Genomic DNA, 22,267 nt, shown 5'->3' with positions numbered 1-22,267 from the left:
AGGAGCCTCTTACCCTTCATGAGATATTATATCATGTTAATCTAGTGAGACTCCACACTGCCATAGATGTAGTGTGTGTGTGTGTGTGTGTGTGTGTGTAAGAAGAAACCTCCATCCTCCACAAAAAACTCCTCCACCCTCCACACCCCAAAACACCTCCTCCCCTCCACACCTCCAAAACACCTCCTCCATCCCTCCACACCCCAAACACCTCCTCCCCCCCTCCCACACCCAAACACCTCCTCCATCCCTCCCACCACAAGAAGCACCTCCTCCACCCTTCCCACCCCTCCACACCCCAAGAAACACCTCCTCCACCCCTCCCACCTCAAAAACACCTCCACACACCCAAGAACACCTCCTCCACCCCTCCACTCCTCCACCCCTCCACACCCCAAAAACACCTCTCTACACCCCTCCATCCACCCCCAAGAAACACCTCTCCACCCCTCCACACCCAAAGCACCTCCTCCCACCCCTCCACACCTCAAAAACACCTCCTCCACCCTCCACCCCACCTCCTCCACCCACACCTAAACACCTCCTCCACCCCTCCACACCCAAAAACACCTCCAGACCTCTCCAACACCCCACTCCCTCCAATCCACCTTTCCCCACCCTCCCTGTGGTCGCTCTACACCCCTCTTGGGTCGCCTGCCTCTGGCGTCCGACAAATTTGATCATTCCAACAAATCGGTGCCTTCTGGTCCTGGGAGAGGAGTGAAGGAGAGGGGGTAAAAGAGGGGGAGAAAGGGAGAGTAGGTAGAGGAACAGGTGGTGAATGAGAGGGATAAGAAAGGGGAAGGGATAAAAAGGTAGGTAGAGGTGGGGGGAGAGGGTAGGGTAATGCTGAGAATGCTGGTGTGTGAAGGTGAAGAGAAAGGAGTGTGTGCAGGTGAGGTGTGGAAGGAAGGAAGAGAAATGGGGGAAAAGGGAGAGGAAATGGAAGAGGAGAAGAGGGAAGCATGATTAACAGGTGATATTATGGGAAAATTGATGACGAAGTTAGAGAGGAGGAAGGTAGGATGATGGAGGGGTGACGGAGGGGGAGGAGGTGATTGAGGGGTGATGGAGGGGATGATGAGGGGTGATGGATGGGGTGACGAAGGGTGACGGAGGGGTGATGAGGGGTGATGAGGCATGTTGACGGAGGGGGTGATGGAGGGTGACGGAGGGGGTGATGGAGGGTGACGAGTGGGGTGACGGAGAGTGACGGAGGGTGACGGAGGGTGACGGAGGTGACGGAGGGGGTAACGGAGGGGTGACAGAGAGGTGAGTGATGGAGGGTGACGGAGGGGTGACGGAGGGGAGATGAGGGGGTGACGGAGAGGGTGATGGAGGTGACGAGGGGTGACGAGGTGACGGAGGGTGACGGAGGTGACGGAGGGGATGGGAAGGCAATTGGGAACTATAAAGGGGGAGAGTAGAGGGAGGAGGCGGAGGGTGAGGGAGCAGGGGAGGAAGTGTATGGAGGTGTGAGGAGGTTAAAGAAAGTAAGGGAAAGGAGAGGTAAGAAAGGATTTGGGAAGCGGAAAAGGAACAGAAAGTGTGTGGAGGGGGCTGTGAGGGTGGGGAAAGAGGTGGGGGAAGGAAGAGAGAGAATGGGGAAGGGAGGGGGAGAAATATGAAAGGAATGAAAAGAAGAGGGAGTATGATTAATGAGGGCAGGAGAGAGGGGAAGAGTGTGGAAGGAAGGAAGAGAAGGAGAGGAAGGGAGGGAGGAGGAGTGAGGAGGAAGGAGGAGGGGAGGAGGGAGGAGAAAAGTATGGAAAGGGGGATGAAAGAAGAGGAGAGGATTAATGAGGGCAGGGAGAGAGGGGGAAGGGAAGGAAGAGAGGGAAGGAGGGAGGGAGGAGGAGGAGGGAGGGAGGAGGGAGGAGGGAGGGGAGGGAGGGAGGGAGGGAGGGAGGGAGGAGGAGGGAGGAGGAGGGAGGGAGGAAGGGAGGGAGAAAGCAGGAAAGGGGATGAAAGAAGAGACGGAAGAATGTGATAGATGAAGAAGGCAAGGCAAGGCAAGGCAAGGCAGGGGCAGGCAGGGCAGGGCAGGGCAGGTGCAGAGGCAGGGCAGGGGCAGGGCAGGGCAGGGCAGGGGCAGGGCAGGGCAGGGCAGGGCAGGGCAGGGCAGGTGCAGGGCAGACGAGCAGGGCAGAGACGAGGCAGGGCAGGGCAGGGCAGGGCAGGGGAGGCAGGGCAGGGCAGGGCAGGGTTAGAGACCAAATATCCATGCACCAGCTCAGACAACCATCTCTAAAGCTACTGACCAAGAACACAGAATGAGCATCACAAACCACATAACACACTTTGTAATAGATTCAGTAAGGAGAAACGTGACTCCATTCTCCCTCACAGCTAACACGACCACAGAAAACGATAAACAAAGGCAATATCAGGTATAACTCGCATAAAAACCTCCTTCCTGGTAGGTAATAATGTTAAAATAATATCATTTGACTTAGAATATTATAAAGGCTTACATTAAACACATCTCCATTATGGATATATTATGTGATATTATAGAGGATTATTTATTTGGTATATATCTAAGTGTTATTTGTAATTCTAGTGTTCATGTGTTATTGTTCCTTATGTTCATTATTTTGTTCACTTTCTTCTATGTTTTGTTCATCTTTTTATTAATACAGAGGTAACACATGACCCGTTTGTTCTTTTTGTAACACACACACACACACACACACACACACACACACACACATGACAAAACCAAAAGTGTAATAAAAGAAAAAGTTAAAAAAATATATATACAAATTATTCTACCAAGACAAAGAATATTTAAAAAGTACAGACCAAACTTCCCCAACCAAAAAATATCTGGCCTCAGAGAGTTTATAAAAAAAGAGGTGAGGGGTGGTGAGTGGTTGTGAGGTGGTGAGGTGGTGAGGTGAGTGAGGGGTGGTGAGGTGATGAGGTGGTGAGGTGATGAGGTGTGTGAGGGTGGTGAGGTGGTGAGTGGCTGTGAGGTGGTGGGGGTGATGAGGTGGTGAGGGGGGTGGGGGGTGGTGAGTGGCTGTGAGGGTGTGTGGGGTGGTGGGGTGATGAGGTGGTGAGGGGTGATGAGGGAGGTGGGGAGGTGAGTGGCTGTGAGGTGGTGAGGGGTGGTGAGGGGTGGTGGGGTGTGAGGGGTGTGAGGTGGTGAGGGGTGGTGGGGGTGATGAGGGTGGGGGGGTGATGAGGAAATATGGATAAGTGAGGATGAGATGAAGTGAGGGGAGATGAAGGGGGAGTAAGAGGCAGTGAAGGGAAGCTTGGAATCATAAAAACCACGAACCCCAAAAAGTCAATATCGAACCGAATCACCGAGCTCGTAAATTAGCGACTCCTGAACCGAATCACCGAGGCAGAGTTCACATCCCGTCCGGTCCAACAACTCTCCCATACTATACTGAACTGTACTGTACATCAAAGAGATTATCTCCAGTGACTGACTCGTATGAACAGTGGACCTAGCAGCTCGGCCGTGTGTGTGTGTGGTGCCAAAACTTTCCATCTAGGCATTAGAGAGCAAATGTGGCAGTAATATTAGCACCTGAGTAGTTACGGTAATGTGTGGGTGTGATGCTCCAGCAGTGTAGAGGATTACTCTCACAATAACTGACTGATACTAATTGATAATATACACCGAGTTGTGTATACTGAGTCTTTATCTTGCTTCTGTGTATAGATATTATGCTTAAACATATACTAATTAAATTATGATTGTCTCAAGTATCATGTAAAGTAAATATGGTAAAATACACTGAATTATTATAAAGTTGTTTTACTCATTCAAACATTCAAAATAATATTATCCTTTGTAAACCTATTTTCTTCATGCAAAGGTCAAAGGTCACTTGAGATACAATACAACATAACTATAATTCGAGTAAATGTGAGAAAATACCTTTTTTTTTTACACAAATAAACCATAATTCACCTCCATTCAAATCAGAAAAAATTACCCCACATTTCCTTTCCAAATGTACAGACCCAAACACTTCATAAATAAATGAAAAAATATATAAAAGAGAGAACGAAAAAAAATAAATAACTAATCCATAAACAAACAACTAAAACCATTATCTAACCAAAAACTAAACAACAACCAAACTCTAATCCTAACTCTAACCTGAGAAATATTGTCCTGTTTTACCCCTCCACCCTCCAAACTCCCCACCCCCCCCTCCCCTGTCCCCACCCCCCTCACAGTGACTTAAACCTAAAGTGAAGGAAAACCCCCCATGATTTAGCTTTAATTAAGATGGCGACCAGTTAGGAGAAAAACCTGAGAGACATCCAGATAGAAACAGCTACAAATATTCCATACCTTCACTATATCATTTCCACACCTTCACTATATATCATTTCCACACCTTCACTATATCATTTCCACACCTTCACTATATATCATTTCCACACCTTCACTATATCATTTCCGCACCTTCACTATATATCATTTCCACACCTTCACTATATCATTTCCACACCTTCACTATATCATTTCCACACCTTCAGTATATATCATTTCCACACATTCACTATATCATTTCCACACCTTCACTATATATCATTTCAAATCTTCACTATATCATTTCCACACCTTCACTATATCATTTCCACACCTTCACCATATCATTTCCACACATCATTATACTCACACCTTCACTATATATCATTTCCAAATTCACTATATCATTTCCACACCTTCACTATATCATTTCCACACCTTCATATATCATTTCACACTTCAGTATATATCATTTCCACATTAATATCATTTCCACATTCACTATATCATTTCCACACCTTCACTATATATCATTTCCACACCTTCACTATATCATTTCCACACTTTCCAACAACGATAACAAAAATCTTAATCTAAGAAAATTGCCAAGAAATCAATATAATGTTATCAAGAAAGAGGGAGAGGGAGAGGGGGAAGGGGGAGAGGGGAAGGGGAGAGGGGGGAAAGGGAAGAGGGGAAGGGGAAGAAAGGAAGAGGGGAGGGGAGAGGGTGAAAGGGGAATAGAGGGAAGGTGACAGGAAGAAGGGGGAATGGAAAGGGGAGGGCCAAATGACACTTTAACATCGAGGAAAGAAATAAGTGTGTGTAGTTGTAGTAATAATAATAACAATAATGATAATAATAATAATAATAATAATAATAATAATAATAATAATAATAATAATAATAATAATAATAATAATATACAATAACTATAAAATTAATGATATAAGCGTTGGTCTGTGTGTGTGTGTGTGTGTGTGTGTGTGTGTGTGTGTGTGTGTGTGGGAGGCTAGGGAGAGGAGGGAGGAGGAAGAGAGGTCTAGGGAGAGGAGGAGGGAGGAAGAGAGGTCTAGGGAGAGGAGGAGGAGGAAGAGAGGCTAGGGAGAGGAGGGAGGGAGGAAGAGAGGTCTAGAGAGGAGGGAGGGAGGAAGAGAGGGCTAGGGAGAGGAGGGAGGAGGAAGAGAGGGCTAGGGAGAGGAGGAGGGAGGAAGAGAGGAGGGAGAGAGGAAGGAAGGAGAGAGGGACAGAAGGAAGGAGAGAGGAAGGAAGGAAGGAGAGAGGAAGGAAAAGAGTGAGGTATAACATTCCTATCCCAGGTCTCTCTCATGGTACAGCTGGCCACAACAACAGCGGGACAAGTTGACAAACTGGTGGAAAATACTCCTAGTGAGGAGTCTTTGTTAGATGAGAGAGAGAGAGAGAGAGAGAGAGAGAGAGAGAGCACGCACACACACACAGAAAATACAAAATGAGGGAGAAAGACAGGGAGATTAAGAGAGAACCAGACAGGCACAGACAATAAGACTGACATAGACAGAGAGACAGAAAGACAAAAAGAGAGAGACAGAAGACGACAGAAGGAGATTCAAAAAGGGTAATTATCATATTTTTCCCTATTTCTTTGGATATTGTATTCTCTCTCTCTCTCTCTCTCTCTCTTTTATCTCTAATTCAAAGTGTCAAGTGTACAAGTGACGTCATCGTTGACCTATTAGGTGTGGGAGTAAATCCTCTCACACAGATGCACACCTTCCCTGTGTTCCTATGCCGACCGTGCTGCTGTGATCCTCTCCCCCTTCATTCACAACCTACGATAGCTCCTCTTCCCTCCATTCACAACCTACGATAGCTCCTCTTCCCTTCATTCACAACCTACGATAGCTCCTCTTCCCTTCATTCACAACCTACGATAGCTCATCTTCCTCATTCACAACCTACGATAGCTCCTCTTCCCTTCATTCACAACTACGATAGCTCCTTCCCCTTCATTCACAACCTACGATAGCTCCTCTCCCCTTCATTCACAACCTATGATAGCTCATCTTCCTTCATTCACAACCTACGATAGCTCATCTTCCCTTCATTCACAACCTACGATAGCTCCTCTTCCCTTCATTCACAACCTACGATAGCGCCTCCCTCCCTTCATTCACAACCTACGATAGCTCCTTTTCCTTCATTCACAACCTACGATAGCTCCTCTCCTTCATTCACAACCTACGATAGCTCATCTTTCTTCACCCACAACCTACGATACCTCCCTCCTCCCCCCAAAAAAAAAATAATTCTGTCCATCTGCCCTTCTATCACATCTCCCCTCACCTCCCCTCACCTCCCCTCACCTCTCATAGGTTTAATCTATACCACTGAGGAATCATTTTTTTAATTTTATTTTCTCCACTTTCTAAATACCCCCTGAAGCGCTTCCACCCACTCAGTCTCTTTCCAGTGTGTGACGCCACTGAACTGTTCTTCTTTAAGTTGCGGGGGAGCTCTGTTGTGGTGTGTGTTGCTGCTGCTTCTCTCTCTCTCTCGTGTGTGTGAAGTTTTAATTCCGTCTACGATTGACTTAACCCTTTCCATACGGTGACTTAACCCCTTGAATACGATGATTTAACCCCTTGAATACGAGGATTTAACCCCTTGAATACGATGACTTAACCCCTTGAACACGATGACTTAACCCCTTTAAATACGAGGATTTAACCCTTGAATACGAGGATTTAACCCCTGAATACGAGGATTTAACCCTTGAATACGATGATTTAACCCCTTGAATACGATGACTTAACCCTTGAATACGAGGATTTAACCCTTTGAATACGAGGATTTAACCCTTGAACACGATGACTTAACCCCTTGAACACGATGACTTAACCCCTTGAACACGATCACTGAGTAGACCTAATACTTCAAGTTGTATCTCTGTGACAGCTCCCACTAACTCGAGTCCCCCACCATTTCACTGCTTATCGCCTATTCTTGCGTTCTCCCATTTTTATCCTCTTCTCTCTCTCTCTGTGTCTCAGTTATCAAAGACTAGAAGAAGGGGACTCCGGATTACACCATGTTTCATTCACAGATCTGGGGAGAGAGAATGGTTACACGTGTCCATTCATTTTGGTGTGACCAGTAAATTTATTTTTCACTCTCACGTCTCGTCCAAATATTTTTGTTTGTTTCTCAACCAAGTATCATCAAACCTTTCCTCTCTCTCTCTCTCTCTCCACATATCACTTTAGCAACTCACTATTTTTCACACATTCCTCACAGCCTTGCCAGAATAACCTACATCTTCTCTACACCTGCGTATATTTCCACACCTGAAGAACACATAATGGACAAAAAGAGAAAAATGTATTTGTATGTATATGTATGTATGTATGTAATGGTAATAGTATGCACGCCACCTGTAATAAAGAAAGCATGGCCACATAAGGTTAATTGACACCCCTTTTATGACTTTCAAAAAATATCAATTTTTTTTTATATAATGAGACAGAAAAGAATCCAAGTGCTATTGTATAAACCTGGAATTGTTATGAATACATTATAAGCAATTATTATTATTATTATTATTATTATTATTATTATTATTATTATTATTATTATTCATATACATAACATTTAAGATAAAATCACTTAACAACAACAACCTGCTTAACACAACTTTAAGATAACACAACTTCTAACTAACAACCTAACCTAACTTTAAGCATAATTTAAAGACACACTTTAATTTACCTTTTCTAAACACACACACACACACACACACACACACACACACACACACACACACACACACACACACACACACACACACACACACACACACACACACACACACAACATGGGTTGACAATATCCCTCCTGCTGACCGACAAGCGTTTTGGGAGAGAGAGAGAGGAAGAAGCTGGTGGGCAGATGAAAGAGAAAGAAGAAAGAGAGAGGAACATCCGATCGTGGTGGCGAAGGTAATAAATCAATCGACAACTGACTGTGGCGGTACGGAAAGAAGACAGACAGACAGACAGACAGACAGACAGACAGACAGATAGACAGACAGAAGACACACACACACACACAAACAGACAGACAGACAATCACAGAAGAATAAACACCAACAGAGAGAGAGAGAGAGATCCTGGTTATGATGGCAGTAGAAAGAAAGAAAAGATAGAGTGAGAGAAAGAGAAACTGTCAATAAATAGAGGAAAAAGAGATGAAAGGAGAGTAGAGACATAGAGAGACAGAGAGAGAGAAAAGTAGAAACAGAAACAAAGAAGGAGGAAGAAGAAAGTGAAGAAAAAGAGAGGAGAAGTGAAAATAACGAAGGAGAGGAAGGAAAGTGAGAAAAGTGTGATAAAACGGAAAAAAGAAGAAAGGCAAAGATAAATGGAGAGAGAGAAAATAACAAAAAAGTGGATGGGCAGAATCAAAATCTGAGGGAAGAAGAGAGGAGAAGGAAGCGTGGAGGAGAGAGGGAGGGGAGAGGAGGAGAGGGAGAGGGAGAGAGGGAGAGGGAGAGAGAGGGAGGAGAAGAGAGGAGGATGGGAGAAGAGGAGGAGAGAGAAGAGGAGAAGGAGAACAGGGAGAGGAGGTGGTTGGGAGTGAATGTTGTTCAATGCGGGTGTGTGTGTGTGTGTGTGTGTGTGTGTGTGTGTGTGTGTGTGTGTGTGTGTGTGTGTGTGTGTGTGTGTGTGGTTTTGGTATGGATGGATGTGGTTAGTTGTTGCTGGGTGTGGGGTGTAGGTGAGGAGGTGTAGGTGTAGGGAGTGTGTAGGTAGGTGGGAGGTGTAGATGTAGGTGGTAGGTGTAGGTGTAGGTGTAGGTGAGGTGTAGGTGGAGGTGTAGATGTAGGTGTAGGTGGTAGGTGTAGGTAGGTGGGAGATGTAGGTGGGAGGTGTAGGTGTAGGTGTAGGTGTAGGTGTAGGTGTAGGTGTAGGTGTAGGTGGGAGGTGTAGGTGGGAGGTGGAGGTGGGAGGTGTAGGTGGAGGTGTAGATGTAGGTGGGAGGTGTAGGTGTGTGTGTAGTGTGTAGGTGTAGGTGTAGGTGTGTGTGTAGGTGTAGATGTAGGTGGGAGGTGTAGGTAGGTGTAGTAGTGTAGGTGTAGGTGTAGGTGTAGGTGTAGGTGTAGGTGTAGGTGTAGGTGTAGGTGTAGGTGTAGGTGTAGATGTAGGTGTAGGTGTAGGTGTAGGTGGAGGTGTAATAATAACAAACACAGGCGTCATCAAAGGTTGAAATTGACACAAATAACATTAGTGACAAAAGAAGGGGAGAGGGTCATTTAACAAGGTATTAGAGCACAGTTAGAGTGTCAGGGAGTGTCAGGGAGTGTCAGGGAGTGTCAGGGAGTGAGTGTCAGTGAGTGTCAGGGTGGAAGTTGGTGTAGTGTTCAATAGTAAATCGTGGACGAGGGATCTCAGGTGGGAGCAGGAGACGGTGCCGAAGATAGTGGGTGGGTGGGTGAAGATGAGTGTAGGAGGGTGTGGGTGGGGGTGTGGGATTGTGAGTATGTGTGGGTGGGTGTGGGAGCGCGTAGGTGGAAGTAGGAGTGTGTGTGAAAGTGGGAGCATGTGGTGGCGGGGTGATGGAATGTGTGGGTGCATGTGGGTATCGTGTGGGGTGGGTGTGGGAGTGTGTATGTGTGGGCTGGGTGTGGGAGTGCGCAGGCAGGTGGAGCGCGTTTCCAGCCAAGGTTATGTTATTGACCATCGTACTTCATCACACACACACACACACACACACACACACACACACACACACACACACACACACACACACACACACACACATTGCCACAGAGGTTATGTTAGCCTTACACAACACAACAACGATTTTAGGCTTTGCTGGGGAAGCTAATTTACCTGATGAATCAAGTTAAAGTTACAACATAACTCCATCAAGAGGCGTGTTTGACATGGCTCACCTGTGTGTGTATGTCTGAAAAGCCAATTAGAGGTGATGAACTTCAGTCATATGTCTCAGTGATGAAGGTGAGGGAGTTAAATGATACAGAGGGAGTTAAATGAGACATAGAGGGAGTTAAATGAGACATAAAGGGAGTTAAATGAGACAGAGGGAGTTAAATGAGACATAAAGGGAGTTAAATGAGACAGAGGGAGTTAAATGAGACATGGAGGGAGTTAAATGAGACATGGAGGGAGTTAAATGAGACAGAGGGAGTTAAATGAGACATAGAGGGAGTTAAATGAGACATAGAGGGAGTTAAATGAGACATAGAGGGAGTTAAATGAGACATATAGGGAGTTAAATGAGACATAGAGGGAGTTAAATGAGACATAAGTTGATTTCAAACAGATGAGAATTAAAAGTAACAACAGGAAGTTTTTAGATGGCGATAATAAAACCAGAAAGAGAGAGAGAGAGAGAGAGAGAGAGAGAGAGAGAGAGAGAAAGGGATGGGAGTGGGTGGTGGTGGAACACTAGACCCCAGACTTACAGCACAAAGTATTGCAGAGAGAAACACACACACACACACACACACACACACACACACACACACACACACACACACACACACACACACACACACACACACACACACACTTCTTCTAACCCGATTTAGCTAACCTTACTTTAAAGAAACCTAATCTAACCTAACTCAACTTCTAATAAAATACGACTAACGGAAGATTATCCCCTGCTGCATATACATACATATACATACATACATACATACATACATACATATATACTAGTAAAGCATACATATACATACATACATACATACATACATACATACATACATACATACATACATACATACATACATACATACACATTGAGCAGCGCAACAAATCATACTACAGTTACTACACCAACAACCGCCTGTACAAAAGTCTACGTAACCAGGTCATCAGGGAAATCAAGTCTGCCAAGAAGATTTATTATCCCAGGAAAGTGCACGGCCTCGAGGAAGTCGGCATCGGTTAGTGGTGCTCCAAGGTAAAAGATCTCTGTGGTCTCAACCGTCAGTCTCCCACACTTCCTTTCATCTCACATTTCCCTAGTGAGGAGGCAGGTGAGATAATTAATAACCATTTTGCTACCATATGTCATACCTTACCCAGTCTTGACCTCACTCTCCTCCCAGCTTACTTACCTTCCCCCTCCCCCCCCTCCCAGTGTCCAACCAGAGGAAATCGCCAACAAACTCCTGAAATTTAAATCCAAACGCTCCACGACCCCAATTGACCTCCCAATCAAAATATACAAGGTGTTTGCAGTCGAACTTGCCACCCCCCTCTGTTCTATTATTAATGCATCCCTCAGACAAAGCAAATGCCCTAATGAATGGAAAACCGCATTTGTCACCCCCATCCCCAAGGTCACCACCCCACAGTCCCCAAACGACCTCAGGCCAGTTGCCATTACCCCCATACCCAGTCTACTTTGTGAGGACTTTGTTTTTGAGTGGGCATTTGCCAGTATCTATGAGTCAATTGATTCACAGCAATTTGGCAATATGAGGACCTCCTCTACATCACACTGCTTGGTGAGCTTTCTGGATTTTCTGCACAAAAACTTGCAGAAACGTAAGACATCACTGGCCGTTGCCCTTGTGGACTTCAGGAAGGCCTTTGACCTTGTTGATCACTGTACTGTTATCAACAAGGCTATTGCACTAGGGCTGCCCACCAACCTGTCTCACGGCTCACTGATTTCTTGAGTGGACGTCGCCAAGCAGTGAGGTATCAGGGCTTGGTCTCTACATTCCAACACCTCACCTGCGGTGTTCCCCAGGGGACCAAGATGGGACCACTGTGCTTCCTCATCCTGATCAACGACGCTCTATCGGACACTCCTCACAGGTGGAAGTACGTGGAAGACTGCACTGTGGGGGTTTCAGTGGACAACACCGCACCAGACTACTCATCGCTACAAGGCACCCCGGACAGGCTACAGGCATGGACTACGGAGAACAAGGTCACCATCAACCACACCAAAACCGTAGTCATGCACATCAATACCGCCACCACTCCAGTGCAAGCCCCAGCAGTCACAGTGGGTGCCCATCCTTTCCAGCTGGTGCAGTCTGCCAAACTCCTGGGTGTAACTATAGACAACAAACTTGACTGGAAGGCCCATGTAAATAACACAGTCAAGGCAGCCTCGTACCGTCTCTACATGCTACGAAGACTTAAGTCACTTGGGACACCCACGCCAGAGCTGAGGACCATCTACAACGCCTTTATTCTCCCCAAACTAACGTATGCGTCACCAGCCTGGTCGTCTTCTCTCAACTCCACCCAACAACGTCAGCTAGAGAAGGTGCAGAAAAGGGCCTGCAGAATCATGCTCGGCGCAGAATACTCCGGCTACACCAACGCTCTCTCCACCCTGGAAATGCCATCCACCCTGGAAATGCCATCCCTAAGTGACCTCCACCACCAAGCACTGGAAAGGTTTGGCCGTGGACTACTGCACCACCTCGCCATCGCCACCCCCTGCCACCGGCAGTCCCCTCGCTCAGTCCGCCACTAAACAAAATTCAGCCCCAAAGGCCACCGATAGATATAAGAACAGCACCATCCCATCTATTGTTAAAATAATAAACAACTCCTGATTTATGTACTGTACAGCCCTGTAAATGTATTCAATCAATATTATATCATTATGTCTAAATTAAATGTAAGTGTATATTTTCAGCCACCGGCTGCTCTATTAATAAACCATTTATTATTATTATTATTATTATTATTATTATTATTATTATTACATACTGTACATACATACATACATACATACATACATACATACTGTACATACATACATACATACATACATACATACATACATACTGTACATACATACATACATACATACATACATACATACATACATACACATACATACATACTGTACATACATACACACTGTACATACATACATATATACATACATACATACTGTACATACTGTACATACATACATACATACTGTACATACATACATACATACATACTGTACATACATACATACATACATACATACATACATACATACATACATACATACATACTACATACTGTACATACATACACTGTACATACATACATACATACATACATGCATACATACATACATACTGTACAAACATACATACATACATACATACATACATGCATACTGTACATACATACATACATACATACATACTGTACATACATACTGTACATACATACTGTACATACATACATACATACATACATACATACATACATACATACATACATACAGACAGACAGACAGAGACAGACAGACGAATAGGCAGACCAGACAGAAAATGAAATACAGACAGACACAGACAGAAAGATGAGAGACAGACAGACAGACAGACAGATACAGACAGACACAGAAAGATAGACACAGACAGGCAGACAGACAGACAGACAGACAGACAGACAGACAGACAGACAGACGGATACGGACAGACACAGAGAAAAGATGAGCACAGACAGGCAGACAGACAGACAGACAGATACCATGACAGACAGACAGACAGATACCATGACAGACAGACAGACAGACAGACAGACAGACAGATACTACACCACGTGAGGCCCCTCGTAACACCATCTATGGGGAACTACTACGTGAGGCCCCTCATAACACCATCTAGGAACTACTACACCACGTGATGCCCTCATAACACCATCTGTGGGGAATTACTACACCACGTGAGGCCTCATAACACCATCTGAGGAACACACACCGTGAGGCCCCTCATAACACCATCTATGGGAACTACTACACCACGTGAGGCCCCTCATAACACCATCTATGGGGAACTACTACACCACGTGATGCCTCATAACACCATCTGTGAGGAACTACTACACCACGTGAGGCCCTCATAACACCATCTATGGGGAACTACTACACCACGTGAGGCCCCTCATAACACCATCTGTGAGAACTACTACACCACGTGAGGCCCTCATAACACCATCTGTGAGGAACTACTACACCACGTGGGGCCCCTCATAACACCATCTATGGGGAACTACTACCACGTGAGGCCCTCATAACACCATCTGTGAGTTACACACGTGTCACACCATCTGTGGGGAACTACTACACGTGAGGCCCTCATAACACCATCTATGAGGGAACTACTACCGTGAGGCCCCTCATAACACCATCTATAGGGAACTACTACACCACGTGATGCCCCTCATAACACCATCTGTGAAATTACTACACCACGTGATGCCCCTCATAACACCATCTATGAGGAACTACTACACCTGAGGCCCCATAACACTCTGTGGGGAACTACTACACCACGTGATGCCCTCATAACACCATCTGTGAGGAGTACTACACCACGTGATGCCTCATAACACCATCTATGAGGAACTACTACACCACATGAGGCCCCTCATAACACCATCTATGAGGGGTACTACACGTGAGGCCCCTCATAACACCATCTATGGGGAGATTCGTGAGGCCCTCATAACACCATCTGTGAGGTACTACACCATGAGGCCCCTCATAACACCATCTATGAGGAGTTACTACGTGAGGCCCCTCATAACACCATCTATGAGGGAGTTACACACGTAGGGCCCTCATAACACCATCTGTGAGGAATTACTACCACGTGAGGCCCCTCATAACACCATCTATGGGGAGTTACTACGTGAGGCCTCATAACACCATCTGTGAGGAACTACTACACCACATCAGGTTCCTCTAACACCATCTGGGAGGGAGTTGCTACACTACGTGTTTGCTGTTCAACACCTACATTAATCTGTATGTTCACTGTATGTTCCTTTCTCTAATGAAGGCTTTTGTTAAACCACCAATGTATGTAATAAGTCATTTATGTCCAATGTAATTTTCAGCCTTCGGGCTGCAGAACTTTTTCAATAAACCGTTAATTATTATTATTATTATTATTATTATTATTATACAGACAGACACAGAGAGAAAGATAGACACAGACAGGCAGACAGACAGAAACCATGACAGACAGACAGACAGACAGATACCATGACAGACAGACAGACAAGACGAATACCATGCCAGACAGACAGACAGACAGATACCGCGACAGACAGACAGACAGACAGATACCATGACGAACAGACAGACAGAAGACAGATACCATGCCAGACAGACAGACAGACGAATACCATGGACAGACAGACGAACGGAGACAGATACCATGACAGACGGACAGACAGATACCATGCCAAGAGACAGACAAACAGACGAACAGACAGACAGATACCGCGACGGACAGACAGACAGACGAACGAATACCGCGACAGACAGACAGACAGACAGACAGATACCGCGACGGACAGACAGACCGAACAGACAAACAGACAGATACCGCGACGACAGACAGACAGACAGACAGACGAATACCGCGACAGACAGACAGACGAACAGACAGACAGACAGATACCGCGACAGACAGACAGACAGACAGACAGACAGATACCGTGACAGACAGACAGACAGACAGACGGACAGATACCGTGACAGACGACAGACAGACAGACAGACAGATACCGCGACAGACAGACAGACAGGGCAGGCAGATACCATGACAGACAGACAGACAGACAGACAGACAGACAGACATCATGAACTTAAAATACAAACTCAAACAATGAATACAGTAAAACACACACACTTGGAAATAAGGGGAATATATGGGACGGGAAACACTGAGAGCAATTAAATGTTGTTCAGCTAAACCCACGCGTATGGGGCGCATGAATGAAATGCCTTACGCTGATTGGTTCATCAGTACCGTGACGTCACCACCAGCCCCCTCCCCCTCTCCTCCCCCTCCCCCATATCAAGTGACACACAGGTCCGCTTCAGGTGACGTAAGGAGAGAGAGAGAGAGAGAGAGAACAGGATTCACTTTTACAAATAATATAAAACATCACAAAAAATCGTCCTTTAAGGCTCGCTACAGTAAACCACACTAAACCGGCACTAAACTCAGAGTAAGCCCCCAGTAAACCACACCTAAACCCAGGCACTAAACTCAGAGTAAACCAGAAGTAAACCCCCAGTAAACCACACTAAACCCAGGCACTAAACTCAGAGTAAACCAAGACGTAAACCCCCCAGTAAACCACACTCATCCACACATTAAACCGACAATAAACCAGGAAGAAACCCACAGTAAACCCAGACACTAAACCCACAGCAAACCAGGAAGTAAACCCAACCAATAAACCCGGTCATAAACTCCAGCTAATAAAACCCAACCAATAAAACCTAACCAATAAACCCAGGTAATAAAACTCCACCAATAAAACCCAACCAATAAATCCAGTAACATAAACCCAGGTGACATAAATCCAGTAACATAAACCCAGGTGACATAAACCCAGGTGACATAAACCCAAGTAACATAAACCCAGGTGACAAACACGGGTAACATAAACCAAGGTTACATAAACCCAGGTAACATAAACCCAGGTTACATAAACCCGGGTAACATAAACCGAATAACATAAACCCAGGTAACATAAACCCAGGTAACATAAACCCAGGTAACATAAACCCAGGTGACATAAACCAGGTGACATAAACCCAGGTAACATAAACCCAGGTGACATAAACCCAGGTGACATAAACCCAGGTGATTCAATAGCTTACGGGCAGGAGGAGGAGGTGGGTTAAACGACATAGACAAGAGCGATCGAACACTCTGTAACCTGGCAACAAATTAGGTGTGGGTGTAAAGCAAGTGTACGTGTTCTTGGTAGTGTATGTATGTATGTATGTATGTATGTATGTGTGTGGGGGAGGGATGGAGGATGAGGGAGGTCCGTCACGTCACACTGAGAGTAACCAATCAGGGTCGATACGTCACACTGAGAATGACCAATTAGGGTGCAATACGTCACACTCTGGATATGACCAATAAAGAGCAGACGATATGTCACACTGGCCGTCGGGTAGTCCATCAAAACACCATGTCATGCTGGCAATGACCAATCAGAGTGGCAATACAGTAACGACCAATTAGAATAAGATACGCCACACTGGTAAAGACTATTTAGGGTCGTCGGGAGAGAAAAACGTGCGTGACTTGTGATTTCATGATGATGAGAGAGAGAGAGAGAGGAGCAGGGTTACTCTCTCTCTCTCTCTCGACGGGGATGAGGGGGGTAGACAGGTGAAATATACTCAAGCAAAGCAAAAGGTCAAGTGAACAAGACTCAACAGCGAACAGTGGAGCCAGAAGATAGACCTGATGAAAGTATTATACCAGGGGTTCTCAACCAGGGGGGGAATTACCTCCAGGGGGGGAATTCAGGTTTTCAGGGGGGGGAAAACTGATTCGGGAGCAAGAGATATGTTCGATGAGAAATCAATCACAGAATTTTGGCCCTTGATGTGCGATTCCTACCCAAAAGTGGCAGAAAGAGCTATCCGTGCATTGCTTCCGTTTGTGTCGACATCTTTGGTGAGTCAGGCTTTTAAACTCTGTTGCAAATTAAAACGAAGCAACGTAGTAGATTAGAGGTGAAAATGACCTGCGTTGTGCCCTTTCAAGCACTCCTCCGCGTATCCCAGAATTGGCGAAAAAACAATCACAGGTTTCTCATTGACTGTAATCTTCATCTGAATAAAATTAATTACAAATTTACAATATCCTGGTATTCTATTGAACTTTTTGTTTATTGCATTATGCTTCAGTTTGGTCTGTTAAGTAATTCATTATAAATATAAAAACTATTTTACTTTTATTCAAGTTTTATAAATCCATCAACATTTTCAATTGGCATTTAATTTGTAAAACTCACTATAAAATAATCCATGTAAAATTGTAAATGTATGTACTAATATGGAAAAAATAAAGGATTTTCAGTATTATATGCATATTATTTGGAATGCACTTTTTGAGGCAGACAATCTTGGAGAGGAGGGGGGAATGACATTCTGACATATGGTGAAAGGGGTGCATGGGGCAAACAAGGTTGAGAACCACTGTATTATACAAACATGTAAGAACACAAACACAGGTGAAATAGGGGAAGGATATCACAGGTAATACTTAAAAGACGAAAACAATAATAAGAAACAGACATAAACAAGAATAATAAAACATAACATAATAAAAATAAATCACAAAACACAAAGAGAATAAGAAATATAGACGAGGTGAAAGTTAGAGGCAGTGCGGATACAGTACACTGCCAACTAAAACATTCGGTAAAGGATGCGTCTGGCAGTAAACCCGACCTAACCTAACCTAAACACAACAACTTTCATTGGCCCCGGACTGTAAACTTAGTTATCCATTTAACATTTAGGTGGACCAGGATCGAACCAGCGACCATTAGCACAGAAGGTGAGCGCAATATCCACTCGCCCACCGCACACTTTCATGGTAAAGAAAAATATAAACTATAGTGTGGTATTAAAACGAACGACTGGTTATTTTACTGGGAAATTTGTACACACGAGATTTACTTAATCACTAATTCTGGAGAGAGAGAGTCGATTTTAGAATTTTTATTTTCCTATTCAGTGAAGCAAGATTAGCAGTGAGTTTCTGGAAGTGACTCTCTCTCTCTCTCTCTCTCTCTCTCTCTCCCACCCACACATCTCTCTGGTAACTCAACACGGGTTCACCTGAGCATTAGCCTCCCCCCCCCACCACGTTATTTTACCTGTTAATTAAACCCCTTACCGCTACCTGGGGTTAGGTTAGGTTAGATTTTGGTTTGGTTTTGGTTAGGTTAGGTTAGGTTAGGTTAAGTTAGGTTTGGTTAGGTTAGGTCATGATTACTTTGAACCATTAAACGTTACTCAGAAATTATAATTGTAATTGATAAACGTTTTGCATCTAATTAAAATAATTACTTTATGACTTCAAGAAAAAAATAATATATATACACCTTAATATAGAGAAAATAAATATTGTATCCTTCACTAAACATCTAAGTATTTCACCTCCAACAAGAAATAATTTAAAGTTTTTTTGTTTTTTTTTGTATTTCTAAGACATTATTCTCATGTGTGACGTCATTAAAGGACTAATTAAAATTTTCCCTTTCACTCAAAATAATTTCTGACATTATCTTCACTTTATTTACCGAGTCATTTGTGTTGTGTTCTCTCTCTCTCTCTTTTTTCTCTCTCTCCTTCATTCATAAGTTCTCTTTATTATCCGTATGTGTGTCTTTCTCTCTTTCTTATTCTATTCTCTGTCCTGAGTGTTTGTCATCTTCTTTGTTCCTTTGTTCTATCTCCCCCTTCTTATCCCTCCTTCATCCTCAAGTTCTCCTTTATCTCTCTCCCTCTCTCTCATTTACTTTCTTTTCATGTCCCTCTTCCTAAGTTATTGTCTCTCCTCTTAACCCCTTTCCTCTTTCGTTTCAGTCTCCTTCCCTCCTTTACTCCTTCCTGCCTCTCTCCCTATTTGCTACCTCCCCCTCCGTCCCTCCCTCCCTCTCTCCTTCCCCTCCTCTCTCCCTCTCTCCTCCTCTCCCTCCCTCCCTCTCCCCTCCTTCTCCCCTCCTCCCTGCCCCCCTCTCTCCCTCTCTCTCTCCCTCCCTCCCTCCTCCCTCTCTCTCTCCCTCCCTCTCTCTCTCTCTCCCTCTCTCCCTCTCTCTCTCCCTCCCTCCCTCTCTCCCTCCTTCTCCCCCTCCCTCCCTGCTTCTTCCTCCCCTCACCTTCGTTTTAATCCCCTCTTCCCTGTCCTTCCCTCCCTAAGCCCTTATTTCCTCCTATTCTCTCCCTTCTTCCCTCTCCCCTCCTTTCCTTTCCTCTTCCTTCACCTCTTCCTTTTCCTACCATCCTTCTTCCCCCTATTTCATCCTTGTTTTGTTATACCCCCTTACTTCCTCCTCCTTTCTTCGTCTCTCTGTCCCTCCCTTTCTCTTCCTTACCTCCCTTCTCTTCGTCTCTCTGTCCCTCCCTTTTCTCTTCCTTATCTCTCTTCTCTTCGTCTCTCTGTCCCTCCCTTTTCTCTTCCTTACCTCCCCTTCTCTTTCGTCTCTCTGTCCCTCCCTTTCTCTTCCTTACCTCCCTTCTTCCGTCTCTCTGTCTCCTTTCTCTTCCTTATCTCTCCTTTCTCTTCGTCTCTCTGTCCCTCCCTTTCTCTTCTCACCTCCCTTCATCCGTTCTCCTTTCATCCTCTTCCTTACTCCCATATCCTCTGACATTCCTCTTTTTTTCCCATTATTCGTCCTCACAACCTTCAATCTTTACATACATACATACATACATACATACATACATACATACATACATACATACATACATACATACATACATACATACACACACACACTCATTTAACAGCAGGCGACACGTTGGTGTTTCCTGTACCGCCCACGCAGGTGTGCCTCTACCATGCACTTTCTCTCTTCCTGACACTTATTGCTTCACACCTGCGAGGAATGTATTTGGTGTTTAAACGGGACAATGATATGGCAGGTCGTTGGTGTGACATATAATAATAACAATAACAGACAGACAGACAGACAGACAGACAGACAGACAGACAGACAGACAGACAGACAGATAGACAGACATATGGCGTATCAATTTCTTCACCCCAAAATCTCCTTAACCTTGACCCCACAAGATACATAACAAGTTCCTCCTCCTGTCTCTTCCACTGTATATCCTGAGGGAGAGTTGACCGAGTCTGAGGCGAGTAGCGAGTTCACCTTATTGGTTACAGAGGTTAAGACTTGTTGAAGAGAGAGAGAGAGAAGAGAGCAAACAGAACAATGGCGACAAGATATAAAAATCAATAATATCTTCTCCTCTATCCTCCACCACTCCCTCTCCTCCAACACTCCTCTATCCTCCACCACTCCCTCTATCCTCCACCACTCCCTCTATCCTCCACCCTCCCTCTATCCTCCAACACTCCCTCTATCCTCCAACACTCCCTCTATCCTCCAACACTCCCTCTCCCTCTCTTCCACACCTAGTTAACACCCTTCACCAATAAGCCTCTTTCATCTTTTCCCCTTTTCTCCCCTTCCTTTCATCCCTTCCTTCTCTTCCTCTTACTCGTCTTCTCATCTCTCTCTTTATTCTTCCTTTCCTCCTCCTCCTTCCTCATGTACTCCGACCATTTACCAATTCAATATATTCGGTGCTGACAGCCAAAAGCACTTCACCTCTTGCAGTATATATTTCTGAAGGTAATTTATATCAATATCCTACGCCCTAAAGTGACACTAAGATATATCTAACAACCCAATCTTACAGTAAACAAGTGTACATAAACAATATACATATAGGATTACAATAAACAGATAATGTATATGGATAACATTGTACATTATATATCAAAAGAAAATAAAAAAAATTAACAATGTGATTCTGTTTACACGTAAGAAAAATTTCCGACAGTAATACAGTGAATGAAACACCCTGTACCTTTGACACACACACACACACACACACACACACACACACACACACACACACACACACACACACACACACACACACACACACACACTCCTTGCCCCTACCTGGCCAGTACACCTATAATAAAACAGGTAAAATACTCCTGCGCCTGACTCAATTTTCCGCCAGAGTCAATCAGGTGTCCTGCTGCTAACTTTAAACAACGGCGAATCATTTATCTCGCCCTCCACACCAAGACGAATCATTTATCTCGTCCTCCACACCAAGACGAATCATTTATCTCGTCCTCCACACCACGACGAATCATTTATCTCGTCCTCCACACCAAGACGAATCATTTATCTCGTCCTCACCAAGACGAATCATTTATCTCGTCCTCCACACCAAGACGAATCATTTATCTCGTCCTCCACACCAAGACGAATCATTTATCTCGTCTTACACCACGACGAATCATTTATCTCGTCCTCCACACCAAGACGAATCATTTATCTCATCCTCCACACCAAGACGAATCATTTATCTCGTCCTCCACACCAAGACGAATCATTTATCTCGTCCTCCACACCA

The 22,267-nt window shown here is 44.7% G+C and overlaps 1 protein-coding gene across 1 annotated transcript in view; it reads left to right on the top strand.

Moving 5' to 3' along the window:
- Positions 1-16,038: 16,038 nt before the first annotated feature.
- The window catches only part of LOC121863388 (protein SGT1 homolog), a gene marked incomplete at its 3' end in the record, with an annotated part of 7,971 nt that continues 1,742 nt past the window's right edge, over positions 16,039-22,267 (top strand). The window contains exon 1 of the mRNA XM_042362007.1: positions 16,039-16,137. Coding sequence (XP_042217941.1) covers positions 16,039-16,137 — 99 coding nt within the window. The remainder of the gene's footprint in view (positions 16,138-22,267) is intronic.

Source organism: Homarus americanus, unplaced genomic scaffold, assembly GCF_018991925.1.
Source record: "Homarus americanus isolate GMGI-L3 unplaced genomic scaffold, GMGI_Hamer_2.0 scaffold47464, whole genome shotgun sequence".
Taxonomy (NCBI): Eukaryota; Metazoa; Arthropoda; class Malacostraca; order Decapoda; family Nephropidae; genus Homarus; species Homarus americanus.
The sequence above is the reverse complement of the archived record's forward strand: the minus strand, read 5'-3'. Positions and strand labels throughout refer to the sequence as shown.